The 21173-nt window shown below is 43.7% G+C and overlaps 1 protein-coding gene across 8 annotated transcripts in view; it reads left to right on the plus strand.

Annotated features, from left to right (window-relative positions):
* KDM4C (lysine demethylase 4C) overlaps positions 1-21173 on the plus strand; it is a 259002-nt gene that overhangs the window by 157721 nt on the left and 80108 nt on the right. For 7 of the 8 annotated variants that reach the window (XM_077344954.1, XM_077344951.1, XM_077344953.1 and 4 more), the window contains exons 13-15: positions 361-542; positions 9146-9359; positions 11972-12048. In XM_077344954.1, the coding sequence (XP_077201069.1) occupies positions 361-542; positions 9146-9359; positions 11972-12048 (473 nt within the window). Of the gene's footprint in view, positions 1-360; positions 543-9145; positions 9360-11971; positions 12049-21173 lie in introns of those variants that run through there. The other variant, XR_013232575.1, reaches the window with a different exon arrangement.

Below are 21173 nucleotides of genomic sequence, written 5' to 3' on the forward strand. Positions count from 1 at the left end.
AGTTTTCCTAGGCAATAGAAGTGTTAATCAGAAGTAGGTTCATCTCATGCTGTTTTCTGAGACACCCACTTCCCTAAAATATATGCTGTGGTAACCAAGTCTCTTGTGAATCTGTATTCCCCAAATAGTATATTGCATGTAATAGTGACTGGCTTGTTGCTTTGAGCACCTATGATAAACAGGGGTACATTATCCTTTCTGCTTTGTAATACAGGACTGTTCTTCATTCTGAATACATCTATTCTAATAGATTTATCTTCATATGTGAAATTGCCATTCATTTGCCTCTTACTTCTGCTTAAATTTTTGCTTGCTATAACTGTCAGAACACTGCATTTTCAGTTGTCATTTTATTTTAAGAACTGCCTGAGGCTCTCTTAAATGAAGAAGAAATTCAAGAAACGGAGTCCTGGGCCAAACCTCTTGTCTACCTTTGGCAGACGAGAACGCCAAATTTTACTGCTGAAAAAGAGTATAATGCAGCTGTTGCCAAACTAGAACCAGGTTGTGCTGTATGCACACTCCTCAAGCCATACTACCAGGTAAGGAAACTTCAGGTATTATAAATATGTACAAATGTGGTTTGTAGTAAAACATGGAAAATACAAAGCAAGTCCAGATACTTTCAGAATGCAAGCTTCTAATGAAGCCACACAATTTACCTTTATTAAATAAAGAATTGAAGTATAAATCATCCATAGTCTAGTAAATCAAAGTAGATACCACGTGTTGGGGCCAATGAAATATGAACAGAATTTGTTCACAATCTATATCCCTTTCCTCTGCAGACATTTATGTTGCTTCTGAAGTTTTGGGTACTTGCAGAGACAGAATAGGGTGTGGCATGTGATGTTGAAGCAAAAAGAGGGAATTGGCAGAATCTGCCATCTGTTCCATGAGCACTTGTTCTGTTCAAAATGGGAGTGATTTCTGCCCCTTTCTTCTAGAGCTGCAATCCCCTCCCAATGGTCCACTCCATTTTTGAGGCTTCTCCAGGCCTCAGAATCAGTTTTTCTGAGGGTGCAAGATTTACAGAAACGAGAGAGATAGGAGTCAGATATATTCTATGAACCCTTTTCAGTCATGGTTAATGGGACCTATGATTCTAAGGAGATATTTCCTTGTTCTATCTACTAGAAAGTATGTAAATGAAAACTGAAAAATGTCTGCCATTCAGTAACATCTTTATACAAGACAATTTATGTTAGGATAGATGAAATTTTATAATCTGGATTTTTTATTCTCATAAACTTTTATTAATTCTGAAATTATTTATATGAATATATTTTGATATTTGGACTGTATATTTTATACTTTGAACTATGGTTGTTATAGTACATTGTTTTTGTATTGGTCAAGGACTGTAATAAAAGACTGACTAACTGAACTCAGTAAGATATTCTTACTGTTTCAAATAATAGCACAGACCTTGAACTACCCTACTAGCCATGGAGAACAGTAGTTCTTTAATCTGCTCCTTTACTCAATAGCAGAAGGTGATAATACTTGAGGTGGCAAATGACCAGGATTCTTTGTGTTTTTCCAAGTGCTACAATGCAGTAATTTGATTATGTTCTAATTAAGGTTATGTTGAGAGAGAAGACTAATTTCTTCAGCAGTTGCAGTACAAATTTTTACCTTGCCTACTCCCATCTAAATGAACCTCGTGTGGCGCAGAGTGGTAAGGCAGCCGTCTGAAAGCTTTGCCCATGAGGCTGGGGGTTCAATCCCAGCAGCCGGCTCAAGGTTGACTCAGCCTTCCATCCTTCCGAGGTCGGTAAAATGAGTACCCAGCTTGCTGGGGGGTAAACGGTAATGACTGGGGAAGGCACTGGCAAACCACCCCGTATTGAGTCTGCCATGAAAACGCTGGAGGGCGTCACCCCAAGGGTCAGACATGACTCGGTGCTTGCACAGGGGATACCTTTACCTTTACCTTTACTCCCATCTAAATTGAATTTAAGCAACTCTGCTATGGTGTACTGTAATCCACCATAAATATACTCAATTGAAGAGCCTCTTGTGGCGCAGTGTGGTAAACAGCTGAAAGGCTGTCTGAAAGCTATGCCCATGAGGTTGGGAGTTCGATCCCAGCAGCTGGCTCAAGGTTGACTCAGCTTTCCATCCTTCCGAGGTCGGTAAAATGAGTACCCAGCTTGCTGGGGGGTAAAATGGTAATGACTGGGGAAGGCACTGGCAAGGCCACCCTGTATTGAGTCTGCCATGAAAACACTGGAGGGCGTCACCCCAAGGGTCAGACATGACTCGGTGCTTGCACAGGGGATACCTTTACCTTATACTCAATTGAGGTTTTTAATTGTATTTCATTATATATTTGACCCATCAGACAATGTGAGCACACACAAATGCCAATTTCCCCCCAAGTTTATGTTTCTGTTAACTGTGGACCCAGTTCTGCTGTGATCTAGGCTGAAACCCCTCCATCTCATTCCATACTTCACAACTGGGGAAGAAGGTCATATGCAGTCTGATGTGTCACTTCCCCCTGTGATTTCTTTAGCAGTGTGGTGGCTGTTTATTTGTTTAAAATAATTATATGCTACTTTCCCAAACAAATACAAGACAGTTAACATGAGCAAAGTATCAATTTAGTGCAATCAAAATAGTACAGAATTAAACCAATAGAACTCTTAACAGCTCATTAAAAAATCCATCCTCTGTCCTAGTTACAGTGTCCTGCTACTTTGAGTGGTAGCAGGAGGAAATATTTTTTAGAATGTCTGGTAGGAACCTGGAAGTGACATTATACTCTTATGAGACTCATGAAATGTTTTCATAATCTATTGGGAGAACTGACCACCTCTGGATTTTGCCTGGGAGTTATATCACTCTGTTGCTGATGAATACCTTCACCAAGTCCCCACTTCCCCAAGTCTCCTGCTGTTTGTCATTGTCCAATCTTAATTTTGGCCAAGAACAGTAAGCAATGTCTTAGGTTACAGTAATCCCATCTAGCTATGTAGAGCAGCTCCAGGCTGGCATTGGAGAGTACTGAATTAGAGCAAGTGGAAGACTGCTTCCTTAACTGACAGCAGATTCAAGAGCGCATGTAACTTTAAGAAATTAAAGCTCTTAGTGGCTGTTGGTAGGCAACCATGACAGTACCGCCAACCTTCAAGCCATGGTTTCTTCAGTAAAAAAGAGGGATTGGCAGAGCTCTCAGGATTATTTTGACTTTTATTTATTAGTTTATTTTATTTATTCTTATATTTATATACTGCTGTTCTCAAATGTCTCATGGTGGTTTACAAGTCAATAAAAACACAATACCCCCCCTAAAAATACCCCTTAATACATAACCAAGATGGCGAACTATAAAATAGCAATCCCAAGGCCCCGTTCAGCATATTTTGAAGGATTATTATTATTATTATTATTATTATTATTATTATTATTATTATTATTATTATTATTATTATTATTATTATTATTCGATTTATTGCCCGGCACTCCCTTGCAGCTCGTGGCGGGTTACAACATTCTAAAACCCCATAAAATCCATTAAAAGTCCAATTAGCACATCTACAATCCAACAATTTTTAGTTAGCAAGCTAACCTGGCAAGAGCGGCTAGTCAACTACCCTTTCCCCTACTAGCAGGTGGAGGGGATATTGGTGGTACCCGTCTCTAATCCCAATCCCAGGTCCCGGGGGGGGGCATAGATGTTAACCTTGGCCTCAACCGTAAACCTGGCGGAAGAGCTCCGTCTTGCAGGCCCTGCGGAACGATGGAAGGTCCCGCAGGGCCCGCAGCTCTCCCGGGAGCCCATTCCACCAGGCGGGGGCCAGGACTGAAAAGGCCTTGGCCCTGGTCGAGGCCAGGCGTGCTTCCCTAGGGCCGGGAACGACCAACAGATTTTCTCCCGCAGAACGTAAGGCTCTGCGGGGGGCATAGGGCGATAGGCGGTCCCTCAGGTATGTGGGTCCCAACTCGCGTAAAGCCTTGAAGGTTAGAACCAGAACCTTGAACCGGATCCGGGCAGCAATTGGCAACCAGTGCAGCTGCCTCAGCACTGGCTGGATATGGGTCCTCCAAGGTTTACCAGTTAGGACCCTAGCAGCTGCATTTTGCACTAGCTGAAGTTTCCGGATCAAGGACAAGGGAAGGCCCGCGTAGAGCGAGTTACAGAAATCTATTCTGGAGGTGACCGTTGCATGGATCACCGTGGCCAGGTGTTCGGGGGACAGGTAGGGCGCTAGTAGTCGGGCCTGGCGGAGCTGGAAAAATGCCTGGCCTGCTACTCTTTTGATCTGTGCCTCCAAGGTCAGGGAAGCATCGATGATCACACCCAAGTTCCTGGCCTGGGACGCGATGGTAAGGTGCGTCCCTCCCAGAGTTGGTAAGCGCGCTTCCTGCTCCCGCCCCCTACGTCCCAGCCACAGGACCTCCGTCTTGGAGGGGTTGAGTTTCAGACGACTCTGCTCGAACCATTCTGTCACAACTTCCAAACATCTGGCAAATGGTTCCGGGGGAGAGTCCGGGCGGCCGTCCATGAGGAGATAGAGCTGGGTGTCATCAGCGTACTAGTGGCAACCCAGCCCAAAATTCCACACCAGCTGGGCCAGAGGGCGCATAAAGACGTTAAACAATGTGGGGGAGAGGACCGCGCCCTGTGGGACTCCACATGGAAGTCTGTAGGAGCGCGAACCCTCATCCCCCACTGCTACCCTCTGGGTCCGGTCCTGGAGAAAGGAGCGTATCCAGCGTAAAGCTGTGCCCCGTATCCCCGTTTCGGCGAGGCGGTGGACCAACAGTTCGTGGTCCACGGTGTCAAAAGCGGCCATCAGGTCCAGAAGAACCAGCACTGCCGACCTGCCCCTATCCAGCTGGCGGCAGAGATCATCCAACAGGGCGACCAGCACCGTCTCCACCCCGTGGCCAGGTCGGAAGCCAGACTGATATGGATCGAGTGCCGAAGTTTCTTCCAAGAATGCCAGGAGCTGGTCTTCCGCGGCCCTTTCAACCACCTTGCCCAGGAACGCCAAATGCGATACCGGGCGGTAGCTGTCTGGGTCCCACGGATCCAGTGTGGATCTTTTCAGGAGAGGGTGAACCACTGCCCCCTTCAGCTGCTCAGGGAACTCCCCGGAATCCAGGGAGAGGTTAATATCCCTGAGCTGGCCTCCTATCCTCTGGCCACCTCCCTTGAGGAGCCATGACGGACAGGGATCGAGGGGGCAAGTGGTCGCCCTAACCAAACCTAGCAACTTATCCACTTCGGGTAGGGAGAGCCGTCTGAAGCCATTGAACTTCACCTCCAAAGGCGGCCAACGGGTCTCCAGTTTGTTTACTGTATTAACTGTGGTGGAAAGAGCGCGGCGGAGCGACGAGACTTTTTCCGCAAAATGGCTCATTAAAGCCTCACAGCCTAGTTCCAATTTTCTACTATTTTGGCGCCCCTCAAGGGCGGTAAGAGATCTAACTGTCCTAAATAGTTGGGCCGGGCGAGAGCTTGCGGACGCGATTTCCGCAGCAAAAAATTCCCATTTTGCCACTTTCACCGCCATCTCATACGCCCTCATAAGCGTGCGATGAGATGTTCTCGTAACTTCGTCGCGAGTCCTCCGCCACACTCGCTCCAGTCGTCTCACTTCCCTTTTTCTCTCCCGGAGCTCCCTGGTATACCAGGGTGCCCGTTTGAGTCGAGGGCAGAGAGGACGTTTAGGGGCGATCTTATCTATAGCAGCCGATAGGCGGGACTGCCAGTCCACCACCAGGGCCGCCAGTGAGTCGCCAGGAGGGATCGGGTCCCGCAGAGCATTCCGGAATCCAATTGGATCCATGTATCTCTGCGGGCGGGCTAAAATACGCCCACCGCCCAACTGGGAGGGGGTAGCATCCTGAGCCGGGCCCGCAGGGCGTAGTGGTCTGACCACGGCACAGCTAAAGCTGTATCCAGATCCACTTCTATCCCAGCGCCAAAAATCAAGTCGAGTGTGTGGCCGGCGTGATGGGTGGGCCCAGCAACAAATTGCGAAAGTCCTAGTGTCGCCATGGATGACACCAGGTCTCTGCCATGGACTGAAGAGGGCGCGTCCGCGTGGACGTTGAAGTCCCCCAGGATCAAAAGCCTGGGGTACTGCAATGCCCAGGCGGCCGCCGCCTCCAGCAGGTGGGGCAGGACATCTGGCGGCGCGTTGGGCAGTCGGTATACCAACCAGATAGCCACACTCTTGACCGAGTCCCATCCAATACTGACACACTCCACCCCCTCGATTTCCGTCGCTGGGAGAGCCCTGTGGGTGAGGACCTCCCGGACCACAATAGCCACCCCCCTCCTCTCTTATGGGTCCGAGATTGGTGGAGGACCGAGTAACCTGGTGGGGCTAGTTCTTTCAGGGCCACTGTCTCGCCTTCCCTCACCCAGGTCTCGGTCACGCAAGCAAGGTCCGCCTTCGACTCTGCGATGAAATGTTGGAGGGTCGAGGCTTTGTTCTTAATTGACCTTGCGTTGCACAAGACCAATGTCGGACCCTGTACCCTAGCCTCCACCCTCATATTCCTGGGGATGGGCCGGAGGTTAGAAGGGGATCGAGCACACCCAGGACGCCGGCCGTGTCTCCACGGCCGGGCCCTATACAGCAGTGGTCCCCAACCTTTCTGAGGCTGGGGACCGGCAGGGCATCGGGCCGCACCCGCGGGCCACGCCCGCACATCGGGCCGCGCCCGGATGGGCGCGGCCGGCCCTGCTTCCCTCTCCCCGCCCTCCCGCAGTAAGAAGCTTCCCGGGCCGCAAGCTTGCGGCCTGGGAAGTTTTTTACTGCGGGGGGGGGCAGGGAGAGGGAGCCGCGTCCCGGCGCCATGGCCTTCGCGGCCCGGCAGCGGGCCGTGGCCCGCAGGTTGGGGACCACTGCTGTACAGGACTCCAGTGCTCCCACCCCTTCTCTTGTCCAACCTCCTCTCCCTGCCATAATGCCCCTGGCCCGTGATTATTGAAATCCCGGCCCCAGCATGACCCCCCCCCTCTGTTTGGGCCTCCCTCTCCATAACCCTGCTCCCAGAGAGAATAACCAGTTAATCTCCTCTCTACTCCCTCACCTAGCTGCACTAACCCACCCTACCCTATTTAACTATCACCACCCAACCCTCCCTCCCCCCACCCTACTCTAACTAGCAGCTGGCGGGTCCAAGCTACGCTGCAAGGGTGGGATTCCGCCTGTAAGAGGTTCTCCCAACCGTTCCAGCTCGTTCCCCGGCACTGCTAAGTTTGCCCTAGTGTCTGACCTCTCTGGGTGAAAATCCCCTATCCCTACCTCACTAGCCCACCCTGTTACCAAGGGGGGGGGCAACCCAGACAGCCACAGAAGAAGAAAGGAAAAAAGAAGAATTGGTCAATATTCTTCACTTGGCTACCAGGTGGAGCTAAAGGGCGATTTTCAGCAAAACAAGCAAAATCCTTGTAGTTCTTCCAGTCACCACTAGATGGTGTCCAAGGCCAAGCTGTAGTAGCAGTCACTATGACATCTTGATACCACAAAACTCGCATGACTTACCTGGTCTTAATGTTTAACAACTTCCACCACACAGAAGCCAGTGTGATGTAGTGCAGGGGTAGTCAACCTGTGGTCCTCCAGATGTTTGTGGACTACAATTCCCATGAGCCCCTGTCAGCCTTGGTTTAGACTGACAGTAAGCTTTCACACTAGAGTGGTGATACAAACCAGGGTTTTCCAGATCCTAGTGTGAAACTTTATGCACTACATCAGGGGTAGTCAACCTGTGGTCCTCCAGATGTCCATGGACTACAATTCCCATGAGCCCCTGCCAGTGTTTGCCCTTGGTCTAAACTACTTACAAAGTTGGTGTGAATATATAATGGAGGATGGGTATACAATAAATAATATATAAATTCAAAGAATGGGAACAAATAAAAGGTAGGTAGGTAGGTAGGTAGGTAGGTGGGAAGGCGAGATGGAGGCATGGAAAAGTAGGAGATATGTGGGCTCTGAGGAAGAGGGTAAGTTTGGGGAGAGATATACAGAAGGGAAGAGCCTCTTGTGGCGCAGAGAGGTAAGGCAGCCGTCTGAAAGCTTTGCCCATGAGGCTGGGAGTTCAATCCCAGCAGCCGGCTCAAGGTTGACTCAGCCTTCCATCCTTCCGAGGTCGGTAAAATGAGTACCCAGCTTGCTGGGGGGTAAACGGTAATGACTGGGGAAGGCACTGGCAAACCACCCCGTATTGAGTCTGCCATGAAAACGCTGGAGGGCGTCACCCCAAGGGTCATACATGATTCGGTGCTTGCACAGGGGATACCTTTACCTATACAGAAGGGGGATACATGGGGAATGGAGACCCCGGCACAAATCCTTGCAGGTTACTCACTGCACAACTGTGCCAGCCCTAGCTGTTCCATGTATCCGCCGTGTTGTATGTAAACATCCCTGAGCCATATGGAAGGGTGGTATAGAAATCAAATAAATAAATAAATACTGCACAAGGTAGCCAGAGTTTTTCTATGGAGTGTCTATTGGGGAGGGAAGGAGAGAAGATGGTAAGAAGAGGGAAGATGGTAAGAAGAGGGAAAGATGATGGTAGGTTGGCTGGTGGTGGTGAGGAATGAAAAAAAGGAAGCAGTGAAAAGGTAGAGGCTGTGGGGACTTTCAGAGAAAGAAAGGATGAAGTTGTGGGAGAAGAGAAAATTAGATGCTTCCTACATGTCCTTGCATAGGTCCTCCACTTGCATATTACTTTGCTATTACAGTTTGATGCAGAGTTCTGCAGAAGCTCCAGAAGGCAGAACCTCCACTGTGATTCTACCATAGCTTTATGTCTGCAGTATGTACATTGTATGTTGTGTGATTTTAGTACCACTTGACAGAGATTGTTTTTGACTTTCAATTTAGCATTTGGTATCTCTAAATGATATAAAAACTAATAATAGTAAAGTGAGCTGAGTCTAGTGATAGCCGTAAGGATAGAAATGATTGCTAAATTTAGGCTTCTTAAATGAAATTCTTAATTTTATAGCCATCAAAATAACAAAACATTAAAAGTGATTGGTGAGGTATATTTTAGAAGCAATCACTTTTAATGAGAATTGGATTTTATTAACTTTAAGGAGGTTGTAGAAACATATCAACAAAGAAAAACAGTGTATAACTTTCTGTTAAAATGTATTTTTCAGGCTGACAAATATAATGAAGAAAACTATACTTACTCAGAAACAAAACAAAGAGAAATGTGTGTGACCAAGGAAAAGACAAAACCACTTATTCCAGAGATATGTTTTATTTATAGTGAGGAGAACACTGAAAACTATCCATCAAATGGCTTTATTGAAGAAGATGGAACAAGTCAGCTGATTTCCTGTGTGAAGTGTTGTGTGCAAGTTCATGCAAGTAAATAGATCATTTGTTTAACTTTATGTATTCCATTTACATCTTCACTTTTTTGAGTATTATCTATTAAGTTACCCTTAGAAAACATATCAGCAACATGTGATAGTTGGTTATATGTGTGCAAACTAGTGCATGGTTTATACAAATCCCTAATAGTGGTATTTGATGTGATTTTCATGATTTATTAATTATGTCTGCAAGTCCAGAAAGTAGCGTAGTCATTTTGAATCAAATTCGGCTTGCCAGATTAAGAGTCCTAACCACTACACCAAGCTGGCTCTCAGAGTAATGAATACTCTGAGCAAGATTAGTAGTGTAAGTCATCCTGAAGTAACATTTCTTTATATAGTGAACTAGCTATTCCTGGAATTTGTTGAGAACACATTACCGTGTCAGATTTGCTAATGTTATAATTCAGCAGTTTCATATGGGAGACTCCCAATAAATTTTAAAGTGTCTATCCTGAGTGACTAAGATCACCATCACTGATTTCCGAATTAAACCCTATTTTTATATGTCTTATACATATTTTATGCCAATAAAAGGTTACTGACTGACTGATTTCTGAGTAAGGCCATTTTAAACATTCAGTATTCATTTATTTATCCTTTTGCTTAGAGGCTGACCTTTGACTTTGACTTACCGTATGTCACTGAAAGAAGAGCATGGCTGGCAGTTCATATTGGATGTTTTGGCCTCATTCTGTAAAAAAAAGAAGTGTTAAGTAGGCTTTGGGCCATGGAAGTTTATGCCACCATAAATATGTTGATAATTAATGTTTTATAACTGAGGGAAGATAGTGAGTTTCATTTTATAAGCTATGCACTTTTGTTTGCTCTACATCATCTTGTACTACATTTAGTCCCAGAAAACTGTGTATATAGAATTGTTCCCAGGTCATGATATAAAAAAAGTACAATACAGCATTTTCACCCATTCAAGTCACCATATAAATAATTTTTAGAGGTCCTTTATTCACACTATTTAGTCCGGCATGAAATTAAGGACATGGCTGAAGTCAATGAAATCTTTATACATAAAATTGTGACAGTACACCCTGACAAAATGCTGAAGGTTCTGAAGCCTCCTGTTGGTGGAATCTACCCCCTCCTGGGCCAATTGATGCTCTTGCTCAGGATTCTGCACCCACTCGACTTCAGGCTTGCTGTGAAGGAAGCCTCTAACAGCCCCTGACTGAGGCAAGGGACACGTTTCCAAGAGCAATGCAGGGGAGTCTGAGGGCATGCATGGCCATACCTTTTGAGGGGGGAAAGCTTTCCCTTCTGCCTAACTGTTGGCTGGCAGGGAGGCCACAGAAAAGCCCCCTCTCACTTAAAATATTGCTGTGGCCAGCCTCACTGCTGGAGTGAAGATGTAGTCAAGCCATGCGTGTCTCTTCTCTGTCACTCTCTGAACATTTGAGGCCTACCACACAGTGTTATTGTGAAGATGAAACTGGGTGCTGTTGTGGAGGTTCTTCTGCCTCCTATTTCATCTGCACAACAAGCCTGTGCAGTAGGCCTCAAGTATTTCATCTTCATAACAACCTCTGTGGGAGGCATGAAATGTGTCTTTTGCACAACAGCCCTGTCCACCCTCCAAAGCAGCCATTTCTGCCTGGAAATGAGTTGTAATTCCAGGAGATCTCCAGGCCCCACCTGGAGGTTGGCTACCCCTGGGTTGGAAATATTCCTTGAGGTTTGGAGATGGGGCCTCAAAACGGTACAACACCTTAGAGTCTATCCTCCAAAGCAGCAATTCTTGCTGCAGAGCTGATCTTTATAGTCTACAGTTGAGCAGCAATAGTAGAGACACTGCCAGAGGCTTCCCTTACCAGCAACAGTTTGTATTTTTGGGTGCAAACAGACAGACAGACCAACTGGATAATAGAGATGATGACAGAGTCTTGCAGACTGAGGTTGGGGTGGAGTTGTGCAGGTGTGTCCCATCTGGGTTGTGGTCTCTGGCCAGCCCTTACCAGCAACAGTTATTTTGGGGCACAAACAAACAGGCATACCAGCAAGGATCCACTTTCCAAAGCATCCATTTTCTTCTGGGGAACTTAGCTCTGTAGTCTATAGATGTGGTATAATTCCTAGGGATCTTCAGATCTGACCAGGAGGCTGACATCCCTAGCTACTGCTACAAGTACTATTACTTCTACCACTTCTAATAATTAAGTATTCCCTAAGTACTCAAGGTGCTTCATATAAGTTATCTCAGTGAGCCTTGCCTTATAAGGCAGGAAAGTATTACATCCTCCAAGGGGAGGACGGGAACTGGGATAGCGACTTTTATGACCAAGGTATGGATTTGAACTAATACTCAGCTGTATTAACTTTTAAGAAGAATTATTACTGCAGTACTCAAATTGTGATTTTAACACTTGGAAAATTAAATTTAGGACAGTGAAAACTGTTAAAGATAACATAACTGGTTTTTAGAAATTAGTATAGTTGCTGACATAGATAACTTCTCAGCTGCAGATAGCTTACTCTTGTGAAAATGTTTGTTTATCACAGAATATTCAAAGTAAATAGCTTATTTGTCTGTTTTGCCAGAAAGATAATGAACTACAGAATCTGTTCATCACCTTCATTCTCTTATTATAGGTTGCTATGGTATTCCTTCTCATGAAATTCATGATGGATGGCTATGTTCTCGGTGTAAAAAAGGAGCCTGGACAGCTGTAAGTCATCTGTTTTATTCAGTGATTGTTCACAATGCAGACCAACTAATCCACTCAAATAACTGATTGTATCTGAAATGAGAGATGTAATGGGTCATTCTTCCAATATGTCTGCTTATAGTAGAGAGCAGAATTCATATTTCTGTTTTAACAATACTTTTAGGATTCAGTTGAAGTTTTGATAGTATTTTCAGAAAAGTGACATGTAAGGCATATAATACAGTGTTATCTAAGAAAACAACTAAGTTTCTGATGTGTTATAATTGAAAATAAAACCCCATAAAATAAAATAAAAAAACCTTCACATTATTTAGCTAGGCCTACAGGCTCCATGTCAGTTGTGATGCTGCTATTGAACAGACTAAATGCCTTCACACTTTTCATAGTGCAGCTCAGCTTCTCTGACACAGCTTGTCAACATTCTGGACACTGTGCTAGTCATTTTAATATTGCATAGACAGGTCAGCCAGAAAAGTGAGATGTACCATTAGTGTTGTTATCTCCCCTTGTGGCCCCAGGGGTAGTTGGCAATTCTAAGGCTGATCTCAGTGAAGGTTGAATACTTAGGGGAAGGGGGGTGCATTTGGAGAGAAAACTAACCAGAATCTGAACCAAAAATATATTTCATTTTTTAATGCGGTGATAATCACGTGAAGAATGACATTCAGGATCAATGAAGGAAGGGTTGTTAATACGTTGTATGTTTTTGGACTCATCACTGTCACTGTTTCATTTATACAAGGCCGCAAGGAGGAAAGAGTGATAAGCAGAGAACAGTTGAAATGATGATCATCCAGAATCAGTCTTAATACCAAAGAAAGCTGTTTTGATAGGTTTCTTTTCTACAAATCAGTGCTTTGTTTGCTGGGAAGTGTTTTCTGGATCCCATATAAGGACAGCATGTCTGCACCCCCCCTCCCCATGCCATATATTTTCTTACAAAGATAAATTTTAATGAGTTCTCTTTAATTGTTTTCTTTATATTGCAAAATTTAGGTGTGTTTGTACATGAGACAAGTTGACTTTATTTGCTAACCCTGTGTTTTCTAATATATTGTAGAGCAGCGGTCCCCAACCCCTGGTCCGGGGACCCACACCGTTCCAGGGATCTGTCAGTACCAGGCTGTGGCTCCTCCTTGCCCCCTCCCGGCTGCCGCTTCAGGGGCTGCCCTGCCATTCTGCCGCTGGCTCACATTTGGTGCTCTCTGGTGGCCGCCATGGCTGGGGCTCCCCCTCGGAGTGGCACTGCGCAGCTGCTGCTGGCAGCACCCCCCAATGCGGCAGGAAGTCAGGGGTGCTGGTGGAAAAGCAAGTGGAGCAGCGGCTCAGGCGGCAGATGCAACATCCCTCAGCAAAAACTACCCCCTCCCCCTGGGCCTCAGTAAAATTGTGAAGCGTTTACCGGTCCCCAGTGATAAAAAGGTTGGGAACCACATTATTTATTTGTTCAGTTTATATACCACCCCTCGCTGTGACATCTCAGGATAGTGTACATTAAACCAATGGGGTAAGGTACATAGAACATTGGAACAGTATGAGCAACAAAGGGTATAAATAGTTAACAGTACAACATATAGGTAATCATAAACAATTTAAGGGGTAACAATAGTACTCAGGGATAATTTATTGTCAGGTTGCCTGGTAGATGGACAGGTTTATTGTGCTCATCTGAAAGCCTGGCATAACAGTTGCAGTCCCTTCAGAACTGAGTTCTGATAGGGCCTTGACTTTGTTGAGGACCTCATTCCACCAGGTTGGGCCACAGTTGAGAAGGCTCTAGATCTGGCCGATGCCAGATGGACTTCCTTGGTGCCAGGGATCACCAGGTTGTTAAAATGGATAGAACTTGTTGTTCTTCAGGGAATATATGCGGACAGACTGCCCTTAAGGTACACAGGACCCTGGCTGCATATGGCCTTGAAGATGAGTACCAGCACTTTATTTATTTATTTTTAGATTTATATACCACTGCTGCCCAGCAGGTCTCACTGCAGTTTACATAGTAAAATATTAAAAATACAATAAAACCTCACCTTAAACTGCTGGAGAATCAAGGTACTGTGGACTCTCAATGGGGTTCAGGTTAGGATGCAAGCAGCTGCATTTTGTACCAATCATAGCTTCTGAAGCAGAGATAAGGGAAGACCTGCGTAAAACAAGTTGCAGTAATCTAGAGGTGACTGTTACCAGGATCACTGTGATGAGATGTTCTGGGACCAGAAAGGGCACCAGTAGTTTAGCTTGGTGGAGGTGGAAAAATGCCACCTGTCCTACTTTAGTGATTTGAGCTTCCATTGGTAGAGAAGCATCAACAATCTTACCCAGATTCCTGACAATTTGTGCTGTTTTGAGTAGCACTCCATTCAGGCTGGGGAGTAGTACTTCCTGGTCTGGCCCTTCCCTACCTATTCAAAGGACCTCTATCTTTGAGGGGTTAAGCTTCATGCAACTATGTTGGAACCACTCTGCTACAGCCTCCAGTCATGTGGCCAAGGATTCAGGGGGGTTATCAGGCTGGCCTTCCATCAGGAGATACAGCTGAGTGCAATCAGCATATCGGTGATATCCCAGGTCATGACTCCAGACCAACTTGGTGAGAGTACACATAAAGATGTTGAATAGTGTTGGGGAGAGGATCACTTTTTGTGGGACTTTTTCAGTCTGGGAAACTGGGACATGCTACTTTGGGTGTGCAGGCCAGTCAGTCAGTAACCTTTTATTGTCATAAAATATGTATAAAACATATAGAAATAAGGCTTAAAATTGCAACAAAATAATAAAATAGGCCATGGAGTTATATAACCGAACAGATTTTAAAATGATAAGATAAACTATAAAAGATAAAATACAAAATCAGCAGCATATTATAAAAGCATCTTAGTTAAGACTGGCGACTATAATGGTTACCTCTGGATCTCTGTCAGAGAGTAGGAATTGCAAGGTCATAGACTTACAGTTACAGAAAGCTTGATTTCCAGCAAAGCAACAAAACTGTCATCCCAACATCATGCATATAAGGGGCCATCTAACAAAATGAGTCAGGGCAGCCAGAACCACATGGGCAGAGTCTCACATGGTATGGAATACGGTTAAACCTTCCCTCTAAGACCTTTGAGGGAAAAGCATTCATTCGTGCAAGGAGAAAAGCTCTTCTCAGGGGTGGGACATCAAGAAGATATGTAGGCATAAGATTTCTCTGCATAGTGGGTGTGCAGGCAGATAGTCTGGCTGGCACCCTTGATAGCAAGGATGATGGCATACAGTCCCAGCCTGAACCTTCCCCTAGTGTTACTGGCAGTGGAGGTTGGGGGTGGGGGAGGCAAATGCACCCTGTTCTGCCCTTTACAGCAGTGAGCTTTGTTTACTTCTCACATACTTTGGCCAGATTGTCCCTACCCATTTCTTTAGCAGCATGGCAACAATAATACCAGACCTTTCTTCTCCTAAAGGAGGCTTTGGTTGAACAGGATATAAAGGGAACCAGTTCTGGATCTGTAAATTTCTCCAAACATTCTTTTTTAATGGGAAGGAAGTTATATATTTGCCTTCATCTTCTGAATGTTCAAACCATTGCACCAGACACTAAGCAGGCTTACTACTCATCATTTGGAACATAATTTTGGAAGAAGCAGCAGGCAGTGCAACATTAGCAGCACTTCCCCCACATCCCTCAGTCCCAATAGTCCTCATTGCTTCTCAGGAGAGCGAGGGAATCACAGATCTTCAGTGTAGAAAAACTTTATCCACCAAAGAGATTCCCTGTCAGAGGGTTACCTTCTATGCAGAAAGTACTTGGTCAGGGGAAAATAATGGAAAATTTTACAAAATGTGGCATTGGGCACTGAATTCTTGAAAATATTGGATTAAATCTCTCCAAAAGGCTCCACATTTTGTAGACACTAGTTCTTTTGCTGAATATTTCTTCCTTTCATTTAAATAGTTGGCCTTCCCAAATAATGTGACTCTCTCCCCAGCATAATTTGAATGTTGCCCTATTTCCTCATGAACTGGGAAAGTACAACACAGCCAAGCACTAGTAATGAACACTGCAGCCAAGGTTTTCAAAGTACATAAATAGTGACCTCCCCCCTACCTCCTCAGTATGATAAAGCTGGAATATATTGGTATTTCTCTCATCAATGTAATTACAATTTTATAAAAAATGAAGAGGGAGGTAGGAGGAACAGGTTGGAAGGGGAGATAATGTAAACAGGGTTTTTTGAGGTTCTTATAGCTGTTGGTAAAGAACAAACAAGAGGCAGCCCATATAGTGTGCATATTAACCACAGCAGGGAAATAAAATGGCAAATACCAATTTAGAACAGATTATTACAAAAATAGTGATTCACATATATAGGTAGTTCAGTGTTTGCTCAGTGAATTGCTATTAAAATGTGCCCAGAGTCAATTTCTGTATCTGTAATATGTTTTCATTTTAGCAGGGTAGGCATTCTTTCCAGGCAAAATTGAATTTTTCCTCTCTTGCTGGCCACCAGAGAAAATTGTGAAAGGTTCCTTATCAGGCAATCAGAAGTTCCAGGACTTATGAAACTGCCTTTGTTACAGCTCCTGCAGAGTTGCGGGTGGGTGTAGAGGGGAGGGCGAACAGCAAAAGTCAATCTTAGGAACTGACAGGGTGTCTTTTAAGTCAGAATGTAATTATCAGTTCAGTTCAGTGAACAGTTAGACAGCACTGCTGCTCTAACAACAACTTTGTCTGTTTTCTTTCAGCAAAGGGACAGGTGTGACTCCACTAAGCATTAGTAATGAGAACTATCTTGTGTTTCCTTGTGAGGGAAGCCTGGTAATGTTCAAAATGAAAAAAGGCTGTCTAGGACCCTGGACCTTTCCTTTCTAAACCTCTTATCTTTCTAAATTGGGGTGAGGGGTATAGACAAAGCCCAAACTAGGTTCACTAATATTAATGGTGGACCCTCAAAGCAAAGGATTATCTCTGCCACAATCTACTAGCTTGTTAAAATTAGTCCAGTATCTGGAAACAAAGCTTGTGGCTCTCCAACATCATATGCTTCCTGAAAGCTGCAGTGTACAACTTCTGTAATATCGCAGTAGCTCTGCAATGTCAGAGACTGTTACAAAAACTGGGCAAATATGTGCAAACTGTAATAGTTTGAATCAGGACATCTATTCAAGGCAAATAAGAAAGAATGCCAAAGTACCTTGAAATAAATAGAAAAATAGATTTTCTATCTAATCTCAGTCCTAGGATCATAAAAGTATTCTTTTGTCAGTGTTGAAAAACATATAGGTCAGTTTTCTTTGTGCAAGCCAGGGCTGAACCTATTAAGAATTCCATTACAATGGGGATTTTCATGCTGCCTATGTAAACCGTTTTGGCTGCTGGTAGCTAACAGATTTTTTTTTTAACCATTTGAGACACAACCATTTTGGCTGCTGGTTGCTAATAGTGTTTCAGACACCATTATTTGTGTTCCCTCCCAATTCTGGCTTGAGCAGCTTTTTTTCTGAAAAAAACTCCCTTTTTGTAGTATCTGGTGTATTACCAAAGTGTAGCAGAATAAGGCTTGAAATTTCTGAAGTGCCTTTTCATGCCCATTTTCGGCATGTCCCTTTACTCCTCAATTTCTTTTTTAAAATAGATAAGATGTTTAATATATCAGAGTATCACAAAAGTTGGAGCCATTTTTTTTAAAAAGCATTGTGGAGTCCGAAAAAGTGATATGGCTTGAAACAGAAACAACAATTTGCAGATTATTCATAAATAGATGTAAATGCTGCTTAAAATCTCCATTCACACATCTCTTTATACAGGGCAGCAATGGAAAAAACAAATGTTATGTGTTAAAATGAAAATGTGAAAGTTCACTTACGCATGTTAACATACACTGATCAAGGCTTCTTTGGTCAGTCAGTATGCTCAGATTAGATATTTTAGGATTCGCTTTATGATTAGATATTTTAGGATTTTATTTAATTTAAAATACATCATGAGATTTAGGCTCAATCCTTAGGGTTATAAGACTTGTCAAAAACAAACACAGTGAAGACCAGTGATTTATGTTAGTCTGTAAAAAGGAAACTGGATGTGCTTGAAGCCCCAATTCCAATCAAGGCCAGATGGAGGATGGAGAACCAATTTAATCCATCAACTCGCACTGAGTTTCACTAATTGAAAATGGATTGCCCATGCTATTGTTTGAGTTTTAAAGGGGAAATGACAGGTTATGACATAACTTTTCTTTTTGTTGAAATGCTAACATGAAGCTCACTTTCATTTAGTACAACTGTACAGTGATCAAGGGGTTAAATCCCCTATCCTGATGGATAAGGGGGTAAATTAATATTTTCTTAGTTATTGTTCATTAAAGAGAAGCTTAGTGTACCAGACTGTTTCGTAAAAGAAGGCCCAGAAACTTATTCTTGTTCTTGACTGTATTTTGAAATGTTACCAAGGCTGATATGGTTCTATTCTCAAGGCCAGAGACAATTGTTTATATTATGCCATTGTTTATGTTATCAGAGGATTGAGAAAGAATGGGAAATTGCTTTTTGTAACCTTTTCCGGTGACTTAGCATAATAGCAATGGGGTGGTCCTGTGGGATGTGCAAGGGGTGGAGACCCCAGGTTATTGGTTTGACCCCAAAAGCATCATCTTTCCGTGCCTTCAATGGAATATTATAAAGTAATCCTTTGTTCTATACACAGGCTTTTCTGGGATAACCCTTCCCCCCTGTGTCATTTTGTTCTCCTGCTGTTGAATAAAATCATAAAAGGTTTTCCAGTCTAGTGGTCACTCATTTTGGGTACTGCACACTAGGCAAATGATCCCAAAAATGCCCAGACCAGGCCCTGAGCTATCAATCCCATTCCTGTGTGGCTGTGATCTGAGTTTGGGTTGCATGAGTGTGCAATTTGCTTTTTATAGAAAAACTGAAAGATATGATTTTCATCATATCTTTTTGTATCTTTGTAAATGTGGATTTTATTGCAGTTGAAGTTCTCCTTTCAGGAAACTATACCAGGAAAAGAGATGCATATCAGAACTGGAGCAATTAGTTCCTTTTGGTAGGAATTATCTGATAGGAATCTTATTTGGCCAAAGAACATAAGTAGCACAGTGAATGCTAAGTAGCTTTGAATTTTCATAACATAGATGCAGACCAGAAATCTTGAGATTACAGCAGCCAAATATGCATACATAGTTCTTGCAGAAATAGTTTTGTGATTTTGAGCAATCATGTATGAAGCAGCACTCATGGTATGAGGGATGAAACACTATTACAGATCCATTGCATTCCAACCCCATGCCTCCTCTTTCCTCATGTTCCTGTTTATTTTAGAAGTGACAACTGCAGATAAGGAGTATACTGTAGATACATATGATTGATTACTTTGTCTTCCTACAGCCATCACCCCAGGCATTCCCTTTAGCAAAGCTCACAACATCTAATTTCAGCATGTGTCACACCCACTCATAAGATTATGCACATTTTCATTTTACTGTGCACTGTTTACTATAATAATTGTTGAGACAGAAGAGTGACATTGAATCCATCCTTATTATGTTGTTGCTTTAAAGAGAGAGGGGGAGAGAGAGAGAGAACCCAAACATCATCCCAAGAAATAAAAAGACCAAATAATATTTAATAATTCATCTGTCTTGCTTTTGAAAGTGAAAATATATTCACACATAACTTCTTGATTGAGAACAAATGCCTCATTAATCTTAAATATTTCAAGCAGAAAGTGCTAGTAAAGTCAAGAAGAATAATGACTGACATTCTAGGGAACATTGCATACTGTACAGTGTGTGGAACAATTCTCCTGCTGGAATTTTGCTCAAACTCTAATGTCTTTCTTGAACAAAATTCTTAAAAGAGGAAGAAGAGAATCACATACTACCTGTACTAGAAGGTGCTTATGTTAAAAGATGGACATTCGTCGCATGTTTTAAGGTAAAGAATCACTACATTCCATGGTCTCAGCCATTTGTTTTATCTCCCTGACTCCCTTTGCAATTCTGACTAGAATGAATTAAATAAAGAAAAATGTGGCTTGTTAATAAATTATGTGTGGGTCTTGATGAATAGTACTTCAGTGTGTGCAATACTATAACACCCTGAGAACTGTTACAATGTGAAAAACTGACTAATTTTGATCTCACACGGTCATTAATGTTTGTTCTTGTGCAATGCTTAAGTCTTAGGTTGAGGAGGGATAGACGGTGAGTTATTGGAAGGAACAAAGACACACAACCATTCTTTGGTAAAAACATGGCCACAGCTTATTTTATGAAATACCGACAAAGGAACATTGGCACAGCATAAGGACAGATACAAGCATTGAGTTAACCACCTGCCACCGGATGAACTCCAGCAGCTTCTCTGCTGGGGGATCCTGGGGCACATGTGGGCACTAGCATTTACATAGTCCCCCTGCCACCTGGATGTGGAAGCTAGCTGGTAGCCCCTGCCTGAGATTTCAGTGCCCTACTCCCACCAAAGCTCCTAAGCCTACAGTCAGCGCACGCTCCTGAACACGCCAATCGTTCTGTGGGGTTGGGACAACCTGGGGGGGGGCCCTGCCAGCCTGGCTACCTTCCATCCCTTTCTCCGTACCCTCCCTCCCTCAAACCCACAACTTGAAAGCATTGCATTCCACCCTCCCACCATGCTAGTGCCCATTGTATTTTCAACTACAACAGGCTTCACCTACTAGTAAATAAATAATTACTGGTGCCTGCAATGTATTGTGTTGAGAAAGATATATCAGCCACTAGGCAAGTCAAAATAAATTTGCATACAAAACATGTGGCCTGTTCAGAGCACAGTGTCTGTTGATTAATGATACTGACTACAACTTGGTTGTCACATCAGAACAGAACACACTTATCTCTAAGAAAAATCCTGCCACATGCAGATGGCAATCAAGATTGATGTAATTGCTCTATGCAACATTTAAGTGCCACAGTGCATCTTGAGGAATCGTGGTTAAAATGGCATCACGACACAGGAATCATTTTATAAAAATGCCTGCCTGTACAACTGGGCACCCACATTGCTTGCCTTAGTGGTAATGCTAATCTCTTTGAAGAGTTTTAGGAGGTGCCTTGTGCACATTTCCCTGTATCTAAATTTCTGAT

This window comes from Paroedura picta, chromosome 7 (genome assembly GCF_049243985.1).
Source record: "Paroedura picta isolate Pp20150507F chromosome 7, Ppicta_v3.0, whole genome shotgun sequence".
In the NCBI taxonomy this organism is placed as follows: Eukaryota; Metazoa; Chordata; class Lepidosauria; order Squamata; family Gekkonidae; genus Paroedura; species Paroedura picta.